This window comes from Aedes aegypti, chromosome 3 (genome assembly GCF_002204515.2).
Source record: "Aedes aegypti strain LVP_AGWG chromosome 3, AaegL5.0 Primary Assembly, whole genome shotgun sequence".
NCBI lineage: Eukaryota > Metazoa > Arthropoda > Insecta > Diptera > Culicidae > Aedes > Aedes aegypti.
The window spans coordinates 210260581-210283065 of record NC_035109.1 but is presented as its reverse complement, the minus strand read 5'-3'; the positions used below and the strand labels follow the sequence as shown (position 1 = coordinate 210283065).

Below are 22485 nucleotides of genomic sequence, written 5' to 3'. Positions count from 1 at the left end.
CGAAAAACAGTCGAAAACATTCTAAACGGTATTTCTAAAAGCATAGTTAATCTTTTTGAATTCTTTATCAAACGAATTATCATTATGTCATAAAGTTTTGAAAAATCTAAAAAACAAATTGGAAAATGTGAAGTCCTAATATAAATGCAAGGTTTATAAAGCAGCAGCTGTCAAGTAAACGTTGTTGTCACTAATTAAGACACAAAACAATTCAGATAAGTTAGCAATAAAACCTACCTCGCATTGCATGCTGTTTTTTCATCATATAAAATATGCACATATATTGTCTACATTTTTATACGTATAAGACCTTTTCGTAACATCTTATACATGAAACTTTGCACATATAAGTATCACATAACGCAAAAGGTGATTTCGATATACGTACATTCTGGTTGTCTATATATAAGCTATAGTTTTTAAAACTGCTTAAGGTGAAGATGAATCGAAGCTAAATCCTAAATTTCAAGAGCATAAATCTGGAGAACCAGACATTCTTTTATGCTGAAAACTTAATCGATTGGACTTGCTGGTATTGACCTGAGACGCCTGTGACGAGACTCGCGGAGACGGTCTTCTTTTTCTGCGATTGCTGAGTTTTTTTTCTTATTCCACTCAGTGTTTTCATCAATCATGCGCATGCCGTTCAAACTCTCACATGAACATCTCAGCAAAAAACTATTGCAGTTTGCATCACACCGAACCATAAACGGCCTTTTGAGTGAAATTCCATACCAGCAAACGTAGCAGACATCAGAAATAATTTGTCTTGAGTTTAAATTTATCAATATCTTTAGAAAAAACTGCCCCGCTGACTGACTGTTATTAAAAAACAGTTTATTTTGAATACAATACTTTTCACTTTTTCAGCCATAAAAACGACGGGCTGCATTTGACGTTTCGTGACAGCGGAATCTGGGCTGCATATGACGTTGATATTTTTCCTCTTCGCGAGTCTCTCTCAGGTGTTGACCAATCGATTGAATTTTCAGCTTAAGCGGATGTTCGGTTCTCCAGATTTGTGCTCTTGAAAATTCGTGTTTTGGCTTCGATTCATCTTCAACTTAATTATTGGAACAAGCTCGGATTCAAAAAGTCAATTTTTTATAATCAATTTTAGAAGCTCTGTCAGAGACAGAAAAAAAAATAAAAACAAGGCTCTATGTCATGAAAATTGTGGCAAAGAATATTCTAACACAAACATAAAAAACCATTTTTCTTGCAATTGTAAACTTTTTAACATGTAAATTTATTAGAGGTGTGCAAGATTTTCTACACCATCTATTAGTAATTTAAAAAATCTAATACAACATGCCATTTTATTGATATAAGTAATGCATTTTTAAATGCATTGTGAAATTCTGAAAGCGACGGATGTAACGAACCCAAATTTTCTGGAATATGGTCTTCAAGACACGCGATAAGGTTTTTTTCGTTGTGGTATTTAACCAAAAATACCATCCATTTCTTTTATTTAGTGTAATTTTCGTTAAAAATTCATTTGAAAGTTTTACAAAAAAGCATTTTAGACCGATGAAACTCATTAAAAGCAATTGCGCCAGAATTTCTTCAGGATTCAGACCAATATTACCTTTTATCGATAAGAAAATAAATCGTCATCAATATTGGTTCAAAATGTAATGTTTTTTAACTTTTTTCATATTGACTTACGCCATCCTAATCGCCAGAGTTAAAAGCTAAAGCTGGGTTGTTTGGAAGTGATTATTTGCGTCTCAGAGCTTCTAAAACAAACGTTGTTCCTCTTACTTACAGTGATTACGTTATAAATGCCTTCATGGATTTCGACGAACATTTCGTCAAGAATTTTAACAGGATTTTTTTAAGAAAATCTTAAGAACTGTTAGCAAATGACTATTTTTTTGTGGAGAATGTTCTACGAAACTTTAAATGTTTCAAAGCCGTCATTCAAAAACACTCAAACTCTTCCATTCCACACTCGAACCATTTTCTTCTTCCTGTTCGGTTCCAAAAATTAGGAAAACTCTGAATATTCATCAAAAGATGACTGAGAAGCATAATTTTCGACTTGAAAATTAGTGTTAGAAAATCTTTGAACATTTGAAATGTTGTTACATGATACATTTCTGTTCAATACGCTTTCTCATCATCCAGGTGTTTAAATTACGCGGCAGAACATGCTTATGTTGTTTTTTTACCGAAAAAAATATAAGTTTTTACTGACAAAAGTTATTATGTGATCATGGTTATCAAAAATGTAATGAAAATTGTAATTTTAATTATGGAATTCATACAAGTGAAAATTTAAAACTTCGTTAAGAATCATTTCTGAAAAGTAGGGTTCTGCTAAATTTTACATAGTAGGGAAAGTGTACTAGTTATGACCTGGGAGGGAGGCACCGATACTACACACGAAATTGGATACAATTGTTTTCCAAATTGCAAGATAACTCCAGTTTGCCAACGATAAGCAAGGCAGGCTTAGTGAAAATCACTAGTTTTCATTTGTTGTGTGCCTCCGATCTTTCTGGACAAACATTGAAAAAGGGCCACAGTTTTCTATGCGTTTAATTTTCAGTTTTAATAAAAACAGTAAAAAGAGCCTCATTCCAATACGTTATATTCAATTAGACAAAAACGGTGCTATCGTGACGTTACTTTTAAATGTGCATGAATTGATTCTTATTCGATTTTTGCTACTTTTGATGAAATGCAAAAAATATGCTTAGGCTAATTACGCGCTTTTTTCATGTTTGTCCATTGTTTAAGATCCGGGCTCACAGTGACAGTTCGTGACAAAATCTCGGCTCACTGTGACGTAGAGAAATTTTGTATTGGTTTCTCCCTCCCAGGTTATGACTATGTAGTGGTTCCCTTTTTGGTCACATATGAATTCACGAAAATTCACACATTTTGAATATGTTCGAATGTTTTAACATCAAAATATATTGATATCAAATTACTTAAATACACAAAATAATTTAAAATTTGAAAACAAATAAATTAAGGTGCGGCCAAGTAGGGAATGGTACATCTACCCTAATTAAGAATTAAAGTTATTAAAGCTTCTTAACACCAGAAGCAAGCATTTATGCGGAAACATTTTGCCTTTGGTTGAGCCTGCATGGACATAAGCCTTCAAATCGAAACACTTTGCACATCATTATCGCTCTCATTGGCATCGAGAACTCAATCTCAATGATACTCAAAAAGTTGCTGCAACTTCAAACGGTTGGATTTGTCGCTCGCGGGACTGACTGCAAGCCCCTTCAACGTGCATCGACTGAGACTGTTGACCTTAACCATAGACAACGGACTTGGCAGTGAGGTAGTACTTGATAAAACCGTTCAGCGGTCGAACGAAAACATCCTTCACCAAATTCCTCGAAATCAAGTTCAACGATTCCTTCTTGAGATGCTGCGTGTTAATGTCGTCGTAGAAGCTTTTGTCGAACGATCGCTTGATCGTATTTTTACGATAGTAATAGCCTGGCTGAAGATAAGGCGGCACATAGTAATCGGAAGGAGCAAACTGCAATGAACAAGACTCCACCAGGTGGTTGCCAGCGCTGAAAGGGAATGGTAGGGGAAGGGTTAGATGGGGAACTTGATTCATTAGTAATACGCATCTGTAAGAGACAGGTTGACTGGTGACCGTGGATAATCGGATAATCTGAAGACGTTGTTTAGACCAGTGGCTTTTCAATCATCGATCGATAATGAAGTTCAAGGCGGTAGCACCAAGGTAGAATCCAGCCACACTTGTTCTCTATTTTGAAACCATGTTTTGTTTTTTTGAAACAATTATTTTTTTCAAACTATAATTGTAGATACGAAGTGGTTCAGAAATGCATATTCCCGAATTAATTGTTGGATAGCTTGAAACGATTTCCCAAGTATAAAAATATGTTCTTAGGGGCTGTCCATTAATTACGTAAGGGTTTATGGGGGAGGGGGTGTCTAAAATTTCTTACGCGTCATACAATTTATTTTTAATTTTCGTACAATAAATCTTACCATGGGGGGAGGGGGGTTGAAAAACCCCGAAAATTGTCTTACGTAATTAATGGATCGCCCCTTAGGTAATGCATTTGGAAATGTTAAAAATTATATCAATAATTTTTCTTTGAACTATTTGTATGTCAAAATTCACCCAGAAAAACTAGAATAGTTTCACAATAGATATTTTAATTAATTCAACTGGATATTCTATGAAATCTTCAACAGGACAATTTTAAAAAGAGAGGTTTTTTATAATTTTAATTATTTGAAAAAATATTTCTTGTAAAATTGGTATCTATTTTTAGTACATATAGTCACATTGTCATCTCCAAGACGATCTGCCATTTCGAAACATTTTTTTTAAGTAAATTGCACTAGATCTAACTAATATCAAATAAGTAGATCCGGCAAAAGTTTTATTTTTTATTATATCAGACGTCTCTTTTTCGAAAAATCGACTTGACTCTTATGATTATTGTTGTGACCGATAATTTCATTATTTGAATTTCCATTTCCAACATATTTAACATTCTCGATGCATTACCACAACTACTACTTCTCATGAGTACGTTGCAACAAACGCGTTTTGCGCCAATTTAAACAAATGTTGGTAGCATCCTCTCAGATTTCATTGTAATTTTCTGGATTTGTAGACCTTGACAAAATAAGCTACTTTGCGTATTTAGTATTTACAAAATGTATCTGGACTACCATTTGTAAAGGCTTAAACTTTTTACAAGATGTTTTTCAGAATAATGTAATTGAAAAATGACAACTCCTAAAAAAAGTTTTGTTTGATTGACTAGTAGATAATTGTCTAATTTTTTGGATAGAAACACTAAAAAATCTCACTTGTGGCCTAAACAGATAAAAATACATATTTAAATTTGCAAATTTGTAATCTGCAGAATATAGTAAAATTAAATCAAATTCGTCTATTATTACAGCATGACGTTTGATTTTCATCTAAAGATGCTTGAATTTTACATGATCGTGAAAATTCAAAGTACATTCAATTGAAAAAAGAGTAATCATTGACATTTTCTTTCATTTTGATGCTCCAAATATGTGCATGAAAATAAATTTAAATGCACAACACATTTTTAGCTGTGTACAATAGAAAAGCAACTTTAAAAATTTAAAGTCGATTTTTTTTTAAAAAGGTCGTATTTAGGTAATTATGTTTACCATCAACCGTCCATACATCGCGAAGAAGAAAATAAGAAAAAAAAATCTAACAAAAACTTTTTCTTGTCTTAACTTATTTTTTTAACGTATCATTTTCAAACAAAACTAAACAAGTGAAAGTCACAATCATTTCAGGATTCAATGAAGCTCAATAAACGAGTCATCTGTTTAATCAGTTTACTTTAAATTATCGATAATTACATAAAAGAATTGACCTATTTGTAGTCGACACTGAGAAAAAAATATTCAAAATATAAAGCCGATTTAAATAAATTACCCTTTATTATTTGGATGATTTTTTGTCTCAAGATAGGTAATTGTGTTTACTATAAACTTTTAACAAAGAAAAAAAAACAATTATAAAAAGCTGTCTCCTATCTTAAATGATTTTTAGCAATTCATCAATCACTAATTACTGAGACGTACGATGGTTTCCGACAAAGTTGTAGCTGATTAATGTATCTAACAGTATCAGCATAGTTCTAACCCTTAAGAGCACATAGGCAAACACTACAACCGATTGAACGAATTGTTGGCTTTTCCCATAGTGATTTCCAAACAAACTTTGAAGGGCTTGTGCAGTCTCAGCTCTCAACCAAATGAATTAAAATTTTGGAAAATACTCAGAATTTGATGTAGAATCGAATGAGGCGTGTGAAATAAGAACGAATTTTTGAACCACCTCAATAATTACCTATCTTGAAACTAAAATTTAATTAAAATAAAATATGGTCATATTTTGGAATCGACTTTAAAATTCGAAAATCTTTTTTTGTTTTCAATGTAGGTCACAAATTAATATTTTGAAGTTTCTCTATCAAAAATTACCAGACAATTACCTACAAGTCTTCAATACAACACTTTTTTATAGGAGTCACCATTTTTCAATTATACTATTTTGAAAAAAAAAAAAGGTAAAAGTGTTTGGCCCTTTTCAAATGATAGTCTAGATATTGCGCTTTTCTTTCACCACTGGACTATCGCTGAAGTTTTTACAAGTACGGAAACGCTAATAAAAGTGCGGCATTCCATGGATCACACTAAACCTATGCACAATGGGAAAATATGGTCCCAAATTGGCACCAAATCCATGCGACTGATCGCAGATTGAAAAGGTCAAGGAATCAAATGATGACAGTTTCATCCACCGGAATCTTGTGGAAGTTTCCCCATTTTTTTCCATAAAAATGCTATTTTTCTGGGATAAAGAACAGTTGTAACTGATTGCGGATAACTGCATGTGTTTTACTGGTGTAGAATAATCCGGGAAATATGATGAAACACATCTCATTTTGTGCCAAAGACAGGAAGCGATCGCTTTGCCTCATTTTGCCCAATTTTTTTTTTAATATATTAAAGTATTTACAACTGATTGTGACCATAAATTATACTTTTTCGACGTAGAATCATCTGGGGCATACAGTAGACCACATTTAAACTGGTCTCGGTGATTCAAAAAGCATATTTTGCCCAAAAATTAATAATGTATTATTGATTTTGGCATAAGGTCGTTTGGCATAAAGCCGTTTGGCATAAGGTCGTTTGGCATAAAGCCGTTTGGCATAAGGTCGTTTGGCATAATTATTAACTTAGATTGAATATAAGCATTTTCGAAGATTTTACCGAGATCAACAACACCGAGCCCATGGCATAAATTTTTCGTAGGTTCTCAATAAGCGTGGTGGTTGTTCAGATATATTCCAAGCTATGAATGTCAAAAATTGTTGTGACATTCGAGAGCATAACTAAATAAAACTTGGGACGGATCTGATGGAAAATCCTTTCGGAATAATAATTTTCTCCACATCCCAGAACATAGAGCATCTCTGAGCTTGTTGCAATATACATATTTGGAAATAGCAAATTGGCAAAGAAAGTTCGCAGTTATTAATAAAGGGAACGCTCATAGAATATTTCGCTGCAGATCAAGCTCTGTCCCAGTTTGGACGAAACATTTGATGAAAATACTTGGTAAAAGAAGGGAGAATTTTTTTGCAAAACATTAAAAGCTCTAATCCAAAGATCTATTACAGCAGCATAATACAAAAATTACTTACATACGAGAGCAGATTATTTTTCGTTTAAATAGTTTTGAGCACTAACGCAAAAAATCTTCTCACAGCATAACTCAAATAAACAATACATTTTTGAAAAAAAAAAAATATTTGTGGCAAAACTTTTGAACGACTCAATATAAATTTCAATTTTGGAAGTGTACATCAAAAACACTGTCTATTATCAAAAATAGGGAAAATTTGTGATTGAAATAATATTTTTTCCAGCATATCCCGAAAGGAGATAATGTGTTTGCAAAAACGATATTTTGAATATTGGCAGGTGCAAAGTAATTATCATTCTAACAGCACGTCTTGCAAGAATTGTTAAAACAGCAAAATAAAAAAATGGAACAAAATGCAAAATTTATGATAAAAGCAATAGAAGATTGGACGCCAAAAATAATTGCAGCATAATAAAACGAAAAGACATCAAAAACCGCGTTCAGAATCAACGAAGTGATTGTGCTACTTTTCCCCGAATGTCGTTTCTCCGAATGCCAGTTCCCCGAATGACCCTTTTCTTGAATGACCCTTTTCCCCCCGAATGCCATTTCTCCGAATGATCCGTTTCCCCGAAAAGTGGTGCAGTTTAAATAGGTGCTATAAAAATCTTCAGTGGGTGGATCGTGAACGAGAAAGAACGATAAACAATCAAAAGAAGGAGGTATTCAGTCGTTCTCGGCTATACACACGTTGGCAAAAATGCTGAGGACGTCAAAACTCGAAAGAAACGCCAATTAAATAAAGAAGGGTGCATATCAGATGGTCAGTTCGTTTACTACCCAGAAATGTATAAAGTTACGACAATTATGAATACCAAAAACTTTTTGGAGACGTGGGCTATTCGGGAAAGCGGGATATTCGGGGAACTGGCGTTCGGGATAACATTCGGGGAACCGACATTGCGGGAAAAGTGGCACAACCCATCGTAGTAACTGCAGTAATTGATTTATCTTTTCGCTTATAACTTGAGCAGATCAATGTTATCGATTTCCACTCTTTTGTCAGTTGGAAAAAAAATATCTAAAAAGTATAGCTTCAAAGAAAGCCTATGTGTAAAAGAAGGTGAAATTCATTTAAATTTTAATTCAGCAGTTTTTACACCTATAATTATGGTTACATCATATTTAGAAAAAAAAAACATAATGTTTGAAAGAAGGATTTAACTTGTGATATATATCATTTTTTTTTCCAATAGCGGAACTCTAAAGAAAAATTAATATTTGGAAGAAGGGTTAATTTCTGGATAAATAATAAAATACTATTGGCTATAACTTTCTTAATATGTTTCAGTTTACTCAAGAGCATATGATTGCTGAATAAAGTGACATTTTGTATCAATTGACTCCACAACAAGCTTGTTATCTTCAGGAAGATTCAATAGAATCGTAAAATCAAATCTCGTCTTAAGGTGATTATCAAACGAAGCCACACCTCAAATTTTCAAGAGCACAAGACTTGAGAACCAAATACCGCTCGGCGTTGAAAACCTATCCCATTGGTCAGCACCAGCAAGCAAGCAATTTGATTGGTTTTCAACGCGAACTGTTGTCAGATACTCTCGTCTTGTGCACTTGAAAATTCGAAGTTTGGCTCCGTTTTATAATAACCTTAAGAAATTCATGATCTCAGACTCATTATGCCAAACGACTATTATGCCAAACGACCATTATACCAAACGACTTTATGCCAAATGACCATTATGCCAAACGGCCTTATGCCAAACGGCTTTATGCCAAACGACTTCATGCCAAATGACCTACCACCAACTGTTTGTACTAGTAAGGCCCTTTATTTGATGTTATTTATTATTAGGAAGGATCACAACTTCATTCAAATGAAATTTTCAACTCTCTCTATTTGCATAAACAATAAGAAATACATTCTTGAGCAAAGTTGTGAAACATTTTATTGCAAGTTACTCTGTCAAAACAGTTTTTCTGTAGCTCTTGAATTCACTGGTTTTTACTTTATTCCCTATGTTAACATGGTCCAGAGAAAACTGGTTTTCTGGCTGCAGTGTTTCCAGTTCTTGTATCTCATCAAAGTAGTATATTAACCACTTTTAGAGCTTTGAAAAACCACGACATTTGGTGGGAAACTCGCTAACTTTTTCCGTTTAGGAGTTATTACGGGTTTTCCTTACAAAGACGCCTCTACTGCAATTGTGAATATCTCTGATTGGGACAAACAAAATAAATGTCTTTTAAAGTCATTCGAAAAATACTATTTTTCTAAATTAGGTATACAGATAAACCTCCATGAGTCGATGTTCCATAAATTGTCAATTCTGGAGCTGCAGAGAATTTTGTTTTTGTCAAAATTGAAATTCAACGTTCACCATTATTTTTACATACAATAAGAAAGATGATATGCCATGCCCTTTATCAACTGTAGTGATTGATAGTAGACTTGGAATGTCTTGGCCCCGATCCATCTGACAAGCCAATCGGGCTCTCTGTCATCATAGAAGATGTTGTCTCCATCCATGTCGATTATTCGTTTCAAATGTATTGAAAATTGACCCCATGTCACTGTTTCGTTCCGTATACTAATTGAACGCGTTAAATTGAGCCATAGAATGGCAAATACGCTGATTGATACCCTAATGAGTATAATTGCAGAAGGTTGTATCTGGATATAAGCTCATTTACATTTACATTTTTGTTTTAGAAAGTTAAGCTTAGATCAGCATTTCCGTACAATCACATATATGAATGCGCCTTGTGCAGCAGTTCGCCCAGCGTCATAGGTGCCTACCATCAAGCCATGTGGAAGAAATGCAAAGCAGTATTGAAATGAGCTAAGAATCCTTCCTAAATCCATTCTTCTACAATATTGTTCACCATGGTATCAAGTAGTGTTCTTGACATTCTGGGTTCAATTCAAGGCGATCTACAATTTTCCTGAACCAAACAGTAGATAATGTGCGTTTTCCATATGTCCACTGAGCTGGGCCAGTCTAACGTGATTATAATATACGCATTGTATGAACGAGTTGAGGAAATTCTTGGTAAAATTCTTGGAACGACGAAATGAGCTGAAATTTTCGGGAAGTCTTCCTCTAACCCTGTTAAATAATCCTGGGAGGTTCCTTGTGGAAATACATATATGGCTTTAATTTTTTCACATACTGAGCTGAGCCAGTCTAATATCGATGGTCTGGTAAACAATGATCAATTTTATATTTTTCTTTTCAATGTGTCAATGTCAATGTCAATGTGTCAGAATGAGTATCCCTTGCGGGGTGCTCAATGAATATGACATGTAAAAATGTACTAGAAAATTATAGTTGTTTAACTTTGAGTAACTTTTGCTCTATGCATGTTTTGTACAAATAGGACAGTTATGATTTTATGGGCATTATAAAACATAGCAGAAGTGCATTTCACGCATAATAATTTTCTCATAAATCATAAATATAATCTTGTTTTCGCACAAATCCCTAAATACACTTATTTTTATGGAAACGATGGTTTCTTGCCAACTTCTTTTCTTTATTCATAGCTAAGACCTCTTCTTAGATGCACCGTCTTTGCTTCCCACGTCATAGTAGGCAAGGACGGAGTTCCGTCGCTTCTATCAGCACAAACCGTTAGAGGTTAGGCATCGATTAGATTTCCGTTGCCTGTCAAAATCGGAGAACGCCAAAGTGCGACAAAAAAGACATTCGCTATGTGTATCACGTATGGCCCCTTAGCACCTGATCGCGTCTTAGAAATTACTACCTTAGCTCTTTAAATAAGTTGACGATGCCATTATATGGTTCCACGTGAGAGATAAACCGGCACTGAATGCCAAATACACATACTGACCTCTGCCAGATTGAACACGGTCGCCTCTCGCTGAAGCAGGTCACCTGTATCACGTTGAAGAAGACGGCTCCCAAGGTGTTGGCGGTCTCTGTGGAAAGTGAGAAAATTAAATTTTAGTGTCAAACTAGGCACTCTCACGATCACGATGCGTTCGATATCTAACTAGGGCTAACTTTCCCACATTTAACTCCTTTGGTGCTGGATTCACTGTCATGTGAGCAAGTTCAACGCAAGGTCCAGTAAAATTCAGCTGTCCGAATACAAGCTATAATCTTCGAGCCAGCTTCACGATTAAGAGATACACCTTGCCCATGAAGATCACCCTTGTTGATTAATGGTGCACACGGGTGGAACAGACACTAGAGACGGCAGTGGCGTTCGAATTGACTAATAATGACACTTGGTTGCAATATTTTGGTGACCTTTTCTGCTGACTGAAGCTGTGCGACCTTCGTGGAGTTATACTAAAGCCATGCCTAACGAAGTTCATAGGCTAATTCATTTGTCATAATCTAACATGCCCTAATGCATATCATATTGTCGTTGGGTGTGATGTATCAATTATGGAAAAAATATTCAAAAGAATTGATTCTGTTACAGGCCAAAAAACTGTATGGGATAGATCATTAGAAGGCAGTGGAAGAATGAGATTTACAAAAACTGTACACTGTTTATATTCATACAATAATTATTCTGTGAAAAATATATTTGTGAATACTTCGATCAAAAATTTAAATACGTAGGGTACATGTACCAATTATGCATATAATACCCATTATGGCAATAGTGGGAACAAGAAGAGATTTTTTCTAAGGTTCCACTAGAATATAACGGCTAATAACCATAGAAATGATACAACTATTTGTTCTCGATGATTACTAGGCCTTGATAAGAATATTCGGTCACCCGGTAAAACTACTTACTTCAATCGATAAATGAATGTTGCCTTGTGTGAGCAAATAAACAAACTTAGCTGATGAATAATCCAATCAACCGTTTTAAGTTAAAAATCACGTTATATTTACTATGACGATAATTCGTAAATATTTTGACATGTTTGTTCCCCTATGCTTAAACGATGTCCATCATCATGAAAATCATGCTCTCAAAGTTTGAAATGGTTATAAAAGCAATTTGGCTGTGCACACGCCTTTTGAAATTACTATGAAAAAGATTAACCTTTTGTGTTCATTTCTGTAACACATCATCAAAGTATTATGAAAAAATAAACAAAATTCTTCCAAAACCAAAATCTTCCTTGGGACACTCCGTAGGTCGAGGCAGAATGATCCATTCCAATTATCAAATAAACCAATGATCATGAGCATTGATGACCGTAAAATTCGTAGTTGCTACCTCGTGATTGACCAGAATCATCGAAATTGCACAATGAACCAACAGATAGAGCTTGAGAGAAGGTAACCATTTTTAGTATATATTTTCGAGAATTCTAAATATTATAAAGCCAATAACGGTGCCGGCCACGTCCTTACGGTCGTCGGAGAGGGGAAGGAACGTTAGTGTGACATCCATTGTTACTAAAGACCGAGTATACCTCTGCATTAGGGTGCGGCTAATTTTCGAAAGTAAATAAATTTGCTTGCTCTTCTGAATTCATACCACTTGAAAAGAGAAACCTCAAAGTTTGAGCCAAAAATATTAAGATTTAGAGGTGGCACAAGCGGATTGAATTTGAATGTAATAATATATGACCTTCAGTGAAGTCTTCAAAGTTTGTAGAACATTAAATTTGTATAAAATAAAAACTAGTGTATGTTAGTATATAAAACTCATCCTAACTGGATATTGAATTGATCATCGAGTTAGGGAGATACCAAGATACAGAACATAATTTTTTCAATTTTAATTTTTATAGTAATTTTAACGTGAAAAATAGTAAAATTTTAATAAATAAACCTATGTGATGCTTCTTAAACACTCTGCAAAAAATAAATTTTTGTTATCCTAAAATTGGTTGTAAAGCTTCATTTTACTATCGGTTTAGTCATAATAATCAAGGTGGACAAACTCGTCGACCACCTCGAACGTGTCCCCGTCGATCGTAACACTGCTACCTAGGCGAGCCCTGTCGCGCACAGGCCCCACCAGTCCAACTTTTGCCTCGCGTTTCAATCGGGTGTACAGGTTTGCCACCTTTTCAAATGTTTCGCCGACAATGTCCATATAATTCGCGAAACAAACAAATTGACTGGATCTCGTAAAAATATCTCCGCATAACACCTTCTAGCGCAAAATTGAACAACAGGCACGAAAGTCCATCACCTTTTTGTAGTCCCCGGCGCACCATGAACATTATTTAATCACACTCTTCGAAAATTTCTTGTAAAATTCAATCTTCTTAGATGCACATAAAAGAAGCAAACCTTTTGACGCAAATTTTAGTCCATTCTGAAAATTACATGACCTCAACTAAACAAAAAAATATACGACATGACGTGAGAGTAAGTCAGAGAGTTGGTTCTGGAAAATAGATCTACCCCACCAAATGTTTCTCCTTTAGATCATGTAAATCCTTGATCTTGATAGATCACTCTCACTAAATCAAGCAGTTTATTTTATCATGAACTGACGATGGGAAAAGCGAACACACTACACATTCATTTCTTGTGATCACAACATGAATTCACCACCTTGTAACATTCTCATTAACTAACACGAAATCTAAGGGTTTCGTTTGTTATGGAATTTCTAATAGAATTATTCACACACTTTTTGGATCAATTCATTGCCAGCCGTACGACCCAACCCAAAGAGATGATTAAAGCTGCATGTGATGCTGTGGAAAACGGCAATATATCGAAGTATACGTAATAAATTACTCGTTTTTTGCAAGTAACACCCGCGACGACATCTTGCACAGTCTACGATTGAAAACAAACTTGATTATTTTCAATGCGCTATCAGTGCGGTCAAGGGACATGCTATTTTACGCCTTAATAAACGTAAAGTTAAGTTTTGCGTTCAACTTTCATTACTAGAAGTATAGATATTTGGAATCACATTGTTTAATTCCTATGCCAATGTAAAAATAGTTTATTAAACCTGTGGATTCTAAAATACGTCATCAGAAACATAAAATTGAGTAATATTTGTATTTGAGTCACATAATAATTGAGGATAATAACGCTTACGTCACGTGTAAAACTCATTATTTTTAAGAGTGCAAGTAATAATACCAAAATATTGTATGCATGAGGGCCCAGAGAGTCATAGAGGTAAACGCGCAGTTATTCAGCAAGTCCAAGCTGAGGATCGTGGGCTTGAATCCCACCGGTCGAGGATCTTTTCGTAAAGTAATTTTCCTCAACTTCCCAGGACATAAAGTATGATCGTACCTGTTACATGATATACACACACATGCAAAAATGATCAATCGGCAAAGAGACTCTCAGGTAATAACTGCGGAAGTGCTAATTAGAAGCTGAGAGTCAGGCTTTGTCGTAGTTGAGACGTAACGCTCGAAATAAGAAGAAGAAGAAGAAGAAGAAGAAGAAGAAGAAGAAGAAGAAGAAGAAGAAGAAGAAGAAGAAGAAGAAGAAGAAGAAGAAGAAGAAGAAGAAGAAGAAGAAGAAGATAGGTGCGAATTATTTGTTCCTGCTCGAGATGCCATTCAAGGCTACTACGATTGTAATGCACGTACTAGCGTGTCACAGGATTATTATTATTTAATTAGAATTGCCCTCCGTACACCTTCAAACGCGTTAAAAGTGGTCCATCGCATGTTTTCGCAAAATAATTTGTGCCATACTTGAAAGCTCTTGTTTTTAGCTTTTGAATGAACTTATTCTCATCGCAGGCATTCACGGGCTACTAATGTCTTAGGGTACTTTTATCAAAAATATTATGGTTCTTGAAAAAAAAAATTGCATCAATTTACTTTCTATGAATTCTATGAAAAATTCTATTCAACTCAGGTGTACTTTATGCATCTACAAACAACTTCTCTGAAGATACCATTGCGTTTTGAGCTCTCTTTAAATTCATAAATAGCTGCTGAATTATGGTTCGCAATAATAAATTTTCTTGAAAAATCATGTCCACGGTCCACTTAAAGAGTTGTATAAAATTCAAAATTCAATGAATCTGCTTCAAACTTTGGATTTAAACCACCGATATGTTAAGGAAGTCGAGAAAAATATTTCCGTTCGGAATATACAACTTTCATTTTTGAGGTTTTGGCCGCCTTCGAACCAATGTGCGGCGGGATTCAAACGAACTAGAATGTTCGCCTGAAACCTTCACACAATTTTACACACCTTCCATCGTTGCTCTTATCAGTCTCGTGAGCTTCCCAGGAAAGCTTCTTCTTCTTCTTGGCATTAACGTCCTCACTGGGACAGAGCCTGCTTCTCAGCTTAGTGTTCTTATGAGCACTTCCACAGTTATTAACTGAGAGCTTTCTGTGCCAAACTTGCCATTTTTGCATTCGTAAATCGTGTGGCAGGCACGATGATACTCTATGCCCAGGGAAGTCAAGGAAATTTCCTTTACGAAAAGATGCTGGATCGACCGGGAATCGAACGCAGACACCTTCAGCATGACTTCGCTTCGTAGCTGCGTACTCTAACCACTCGACTAAGGAAGGCCCCAGGAAAGCTGTTCTCATCCATGATTTTTCATAGCTCTACGCGGTCGATATTATCATATGCCGCCTTAAAATCGACGAAGAAGTTATGCGTCGGGACCTGGTATTGACGACATTCTTGGTGGATTTGCCGTACAGCAAAGATCTTGTTCGTTGTCGATCGCCCGTCAACGAAGGCAGCTTGTTAACTTCCTATGAACTCGTTTACTACAGATGACAGTCGACAGAAGATAATCTGAGATAACACTTTGTAGGCCGTATTTAAAATGGTGATCGCTCGAAAGTACCGTAATCCGGGGTAACATTGATCATTTTCTTTAGTTTTTCTTAAATTTTTCATTTCACAATACAAATGTTACAAGTTTCATATTTTTAAAACAAGTACTGGCACCCACCGCTCCTAACTATGTACTTTATTTTGTTTTTCGGAAGATTTAAACATGTTTAAATAAATGTTTTAAGTGATTTTTTGAGTCAGCTGATATGGGGTAATATTGATCACCCAAGTAAACAACGTTCGCTAATATTGGAAATGTCGTTACTTACTAAAATCAGGGCCCCTGAAGCCTAATATGAAAACCAAACTCTTACAAGTCATTTACTTTTTGAGTTATTTCAAAATTAAAAACACCTTGAACCGCGGAATACGCCTAAAAGTGGGCAATTTCCTAAGGAAATTTTACATTCGTAATAGTAATAAGTTAATGTTGCCTAATTGAATAAACTTATGAAAGATTTGACAACGGAATCGTTTTCGGCGATGCCATTTTTAGTAAGAACCGCATTTTCCTTGATCACATCGTCTGCAGAACTCATGTGAGACATGAATTTCCGGTAGTGTCAGTGAAAATGATAGAAATCATTGTTTCAAAAAGTAGACAAATTTGTGCATGAACTAAACGCAATTTTGGCAAAAACCTTAATTATCATTAGCTTATGAATATACGAAAGAGAGGCGCCATTCATGGTTCGAAAATGTTTCATCAATAAATCTTTATTTGAACGTTTAACAAGATGAGTCATCCCGATCAATGTTACCCCGCTGATCAATGTTACCCCGGATTACGGTACTCACAATCCAACTTGTCACCTTTCTAGTAGATGGGCATATTACCTCTTCCTGCCACTCCTCCGGTAGCTGTTCTGTTTCCCAGATTGTGCCTATCAGCCGGTGCAGCAAATGGCCAGCCTCTCCGGGCCCATCTTTATGAGTTCAGCTCCGATACCATCCTTACCAGCAGCTTTATTGTTCTTGAGCTGGTGAATGGCATCCTTAACCTCCCTCAAAGTGGGGGCTGGTTGGTTTCAATCACCCGCAGTACTGACGAAGGCATTTCCTCCGCTGTCCCGTCTTTCGTTGCCTGTGTTCTCAGCGCCATTCAGGTGTTTGTCGAAGTGTTGCTTCCACCTTTCGATCACCTCACGCTCGTCCGTTAAAATGCTCCCATCCTTATCCATCGTTGAGCTTCTAATAGAACTTACATGTTTCTTGAGACCGGCATAGCTGTTCCATCTCCTCGCACTCCGTCTCCTTCAGGCGGCGAGTTTTTCTCCCGAAAGAGGCGGGTCTGCTGATGCCGTTTCCGTCTATAACGCTCCACGTTCTGCCGGGTCCCTTGCTGCAGCATGACCGCCCGAGCTGCATTCTACATATCACTTCCCATTTACGAAAAAATGTATTGAAATAGTGACACGTAATGTAAATTGAATGTAAAAAAGTCTATGTAATGAAAACCAAACGTTAAAAAGCTGCCGGCTGGTTTTCATCCGTGTATATTGCAAATTCAAAATAGTGTTTTTGCATTTCCGAACTTTTTTTAAATCACTCATGTCAAATCCTTCTGAGTGATGATGTAGTTTCATGGGACTTTTGTATGTCCAATTGAACATGGGACATTTGTATGTCCATGGGACTTTTGTATGTCCAATTGATACGACAGGAAACGAAAGGCTACACCAATGTTTAGCTGATAGAGCTGATATATTGTAGCTTTAAAACTATATTAATTTAGTTAGAGTATACCCCCTTAGGCATAATGGATGTTGGGCATAAAATACGTTAGGCATAATGGACGTTGACATAAAACTCTGCTCATATCGAAAATTGCTCGGGTCCATTTACAAATTCCATTACGCTGCTGGAGGTGGGTAGGTGTCTTCAAGATGTAATAGCTCATAAAAAATAATGGTAAATTCATACAAAAAGCGTTACGAGGGGTGGATTACTTGGTTGCTTATAATCCAGACAACCAAAATGTACATATAACCAAATCACCTGGAGGCTTTGTATGTGCAAAATTTTACTTATAAGATGTCGCGAAAAGGCCTTCTACGTATAAAAGTGGAGACGATATACGTGCATAAATTATGTGATGAATAATAGCATACAATGCGAGAGCATAAATTTTCTACCGAACTAACCTGTGGTCTTATGCGACTATGATAAAAAAAATGTTGATTTGACAGCTGCTACGGATTGATTCGACTTACTTTGTTCGAGTGTACGGGACGAATAAAATAATAAAATGTACAAATGAAATCAGCAGAAAAGCGTTTTATGTGAGGAAATTCATCAATCTGACTATTTTATAAACCGTGTTTCGCGGTTTCGATGTAATTTGTATGACTTAATGAGTTATTACGTGAACTTTCATGCGACTTCTGATTGCCTGGGAAATTACTATTTGCGGTGTTACGAAATTTGACAATGAATCCATTATCAGAAGATATGGAAGAAGATTGTTATCATGAACATAGTTATCATTTTTAAGTCCAGTTAAATCCATTTTTATAAGCATCCATTTATATTTGCGATGAGCAAAGTTTAGTTTGGTTTATATATGCGATGAGCGAGTTTAGTTTGGTGAGAATAATTTATGTAATATTTTTCTTACATAATTGCGTTAATTGTAAAGAAGGGAAATCTTCCATGTAATTATTAGTAATTATAATGCAAATGATTAACTTGAAGACAACAATCTAAAGTCAAGTAAAAAAAAATCATGTTATGATAGGTGTCATTATCTTCAACAATAATATTCTGGTAGTGTGACGCCAATAAAAGCGTTACATTCCCACTTCGAATCTGTTCATAAATTTAATGTGATGAAAACAGTTCCTTTGCCTCTTCTTCCTTTTATATCCTGTAAATAAAAAATAAAATAATATGTTAATCAGTCCACAGTCCGGGAAGTCACTCTTCTGAGCCTACAGCAACCAGTATTTATAGCTCAGAAATCTGTAGGTACGAACACGTAAAAGGTAGCAGAGTTATAAGGTAGAATAATGAACATCACTTGAGATAGGTAGACATGACAGTCCTTTCCACTTTAGAAACTTTCTAAACTCTTAAAAAAGGCACATACACGTTACAACACTTCAAACAATTTTCGATGGGTTTCAAACAATTTTGATCAGCCACATATGCCGAAAGCACCTTGAAAATATTTCAAATTTGTCGAATTTGAAAAGTAAACTTTGATTTCAAAGTCAATTTAACATATCAGAGTATTTAGCATTTAGCAAGGCGTGCATTTTTTCATGGAAATATTTACATCTACAATTCCAATAACGAACAGCAAGAATCCACAAAACAGCATATTATTGAAAAAAGGTCCCTTTCTTATAGTCACTAGATCGACCGTATAATTATAAAGAATAGCCTATGATTCAAAGGAGGGAAAACATATTATGGAAGTATTAAGAGCAATAGTGACATACATTTTTGAATAAGTATGTTTCGAAAGAACAGTTTAATTATAAAAGAAAACAAATCTGATTGAAACATTAGCAGCACTAACTCCAACAATTTTGTCGACAGTATAACTATAAAGAACAACCTTCAATTAAAAGAAGGGATAATCTCTGATGAAAAAATTGCCAATGTGTACAACCAACACGTCCATTATGCCTATCGTATTTATGCCTATCGTACTTATGCCTAACGTCCTTATGCCTAACGTTGTGCACCCGTTTAGTTAGGCGTTCTATTAGGTTTATAAGTTAGCTTACTTTTCATTAGCCCTTCAAACTATAATTTTCCACAAATTACACTGTCCAACTGACTTCCTTTTAGGTTAATTTTAGCTCCTAGGTAAGTGTACAATTAATTTCACCTTAGGATATCATTTCAATTTTATTTCAATCTTCTTACCTCCACTAGTTCGTATTTAGGCTAAGAAACGTATTTAGGCTTAGGCATAATAGATTAATTCTGACATAGGATAACTTTTGAAAGGTAGAATAATAGCTTTAATATAATTCACTCCACGCTCTATACATATAATCGTCATTTTGTTTTCATTGTGATCTCTTTGACACCTTATCAATCCAGTGAAGGAAACGGTTGAGATAAGGTGGGCAACTCGACGTACCGGTAACAGTCTCCCCCCGGTGCTTCCATGCATCTTTTAGTACAGCACCCAATCCATATACGTCGAGGACAGCCAGCCTAGTCGCTGGTCGTCTGAAGATTCTCTGTCGGGTTCACACGGCAGCTTGTCGGACTCGACCATCTGGTCCTTCGAAGATCTGGGTTATTTTTCCTCGTATCCATTCACTACGCCTAGCGCAATCTGCAACCAAAACGAGATCACTGACCTGTAAGGGTCGTGTTTCGTTGAACCATTTTGGTTGTCTTCGGATGATCAGGAAGCGTTGCTAAAACTTGCCCAGTTGGCATTTGATTCCTCTCCAAGTATCAGGTAGGTGTTTTTGGGATTCACCTACACTCACATCACTTTGTTTCACTCTACTAGACGCTCCCAAAAGAAAGTGATTTGGTGTAAAAGCTTCAGACTCATCGGAGTCCAAAGGCAAGTATGTCAGAGGCCTCGAATCGACAATGCTTTCTGACATTGTATAGTCATTCTCGACTATACACATGTTGCCAAAAATGCTGAGGACGCTAAAACTTGTAAGAATTGCCAATCAAATTATGAAGGGTGCATATCAGGGGACCAGTACGTTCACCATTCTGAAATGTATAAAGTTATGACATATATGAGTGCCAATAACTTTTCGGGGGAGTGGGCTATTCGGGGAAACGGGATACTCGGGGAACTGGCATTCGGGGAACTGGCGTTCGGGGAAAAGACATTCGGGGAACCGACATTCGGGGGAAAATAGCACAACCGCGGCGCGCAGCAATTTTTTCAACGATGAAAAACGTTCGAAGTTCTGTGTCGTATCAATCGCAAAATGGAACAATACTGAAGGTCTTATGTTATCAGTTGTTGACCCAATCTCATCGTCTCCAAGTTTCTTCGGGATGCCGCAGGAATTCTTGTCCGATAAATCATTGACTATCCTTGCTAAAGTATGGTCCACTGCCCCACTTTGTGGCTTCATTCGCAGGGTTGAGCTTGGATGGCACCCACCGCCATTCGTTTGCATCCGTACTCTCCAATATCTCTCTTACTCGGTGAGCTACGAAAGGCTTGTAGCGTCTCGGATCTGACCTGATCCATTACCTCGCTGTCGTAGAATCTGTCCAAAGGAATCTCTTGGAAAATGCGATAGGGTGACTACCTTGCACGAATTTGAGAAAACGAGTATCAAGTACACATCCTTGCAGTTCTAACTTCGTAATGGACATTGGCTTGAGCGGAGCCACCTAGGGTTTGGCAGAGACTTAAGCACATTGGAAGGCTCCATCTCGGGTAGTAAGCAATTTTGCTGGCGTGAACGAAAACGTGTAGTTGAGCAGCGTTGTAGGTTTCTTCAGTTGCTCGTGGGAAACAGCACCTTGGTATTCTTATGGATGCTACGAACTCGATCATTTTTTTCTGAGTATTCAATGATCAAATACTTCTTCATCTACTGCTTCGTCCCACTCTGTACCGTCTCGCCACAGGTCCTGTATAAGCAACTTCTCGTTGATAGTGAAGCCCCAGAGGGTCGAACAGTGGTATAACGCACCACAGTATTTGTCGCTTTGTTGGGCGGGTACCGTTACGAAAGAGTTGTTTGACTTCTTCGCTCATGGAGGTGGTGAAGCAAAACACAAAGCATCCCGAGTACTCAATCCACATGTTCACCAGCTACCAGGTAAAGGTTTTTGCTGTCTTCCTTTGCTGATTCACCAAGTGTTGCCGTGACACTTTCGCTAACCGACCTCCAATTTCGTAGATGATAGCTGATACCTTCTTCGCCTCACTTTCACTGCCAAAACTGTCCAGATAGTCATCTACGTAGTGACTCTTTAGTATCCCTTCGACGGCCCTCGCGTATTGCTGAGGTGTTCCATGGCATTCAGGTTTTTCACAAACTGCGCTGATGCAGGCGAGCACGTGGCACCAAACATCCATACAGGTATGTCTCCACTGGTTCCTCAGGGTTTTCATTTCATAGAAAGCGCAGAGAGTTTCTGCCATCTGGTCGAATTCCGACCTGATGAAACATTTGCTATATATCCGCACTAACGGCAAAAGAATACATAGCCGGAATTGGAACAGTATAGCTGGCAATAATGTAAGTTGGACCGGCCCTTTAAGCAAGACGCTATTCAACGAAACTCCCCTTAGCTGCTGCATCCCATACAAAGCGTACCTTTCTGGGCTTGTTTGGATTCTCCACTTCTCCTAAGGGTAAGAACCATATCTTTCTGGGGTCCGCTGTATCCTGGTCGGCAGAAGTTGCACGCTGAGCGTACCATTTCTTGACGTATATTCTTTTATTTGCCGAGTGCAACATCGTTCAGAGCGGCTGCCGCCAGTACAGCAATACACAGCACAACAGCCTCTTATACACCAGTTTTCAGTGCAACCGTCATCAGTGCAAGAGTCTTCAATGCGACAGCCGTTGGAGCAGCAGTAGGGCAAAATGGTCCAAAATGCCA

At 36.6% G+C, this 22485-nt stretch overlaps 1 protein-coding gene and 1 long non-coding RNA gene across 3 annotated transcripts in view; both read right to left on the bottom strand.

Annotated features, from left to right (window-relative positions):
- Positions 1-22485, bottom strand: part of LOC5572250 (group 3 secretory phospholipase A2) — an 82681-nt gene that overhangs the window by 5393 nt on the left and 54803 nt on the right. Inside the window, exons 5-6 of one of the 2 annotated variants that reach the window (XM_021849482.1) lie at positions 11042-11129; positions 2962-3548 (exon numbers count right to left, since the gene is read on the bottom strand). In XM_021849482.1, the coding sequence (XP_021705174.1) occupies positions 3278-3548; positions 11042-11129 (359 nt within the window). In that variant the 3' untranslated portion in view covers positions 2962-3277. Of the gene's footprint in view, positions 1-2961; positions 3549-11041; positions 11130-22485 lie in introns of those variants that run through there. The other variant, XM_001653884.2, reaches the window with a different exon arrangement.
- Positions 1977-2882, bottom strand: LOC110677842. The gene is made up of 2 exons (XR_002501232.1): positions 2840-2882; positions 1977-2364 (listed from the first exon to the last, which is right to left on the bottom strand). It is a non-coding gene; the product is annotated as an uncharacterized LOC110677842 (long non-coding RNA).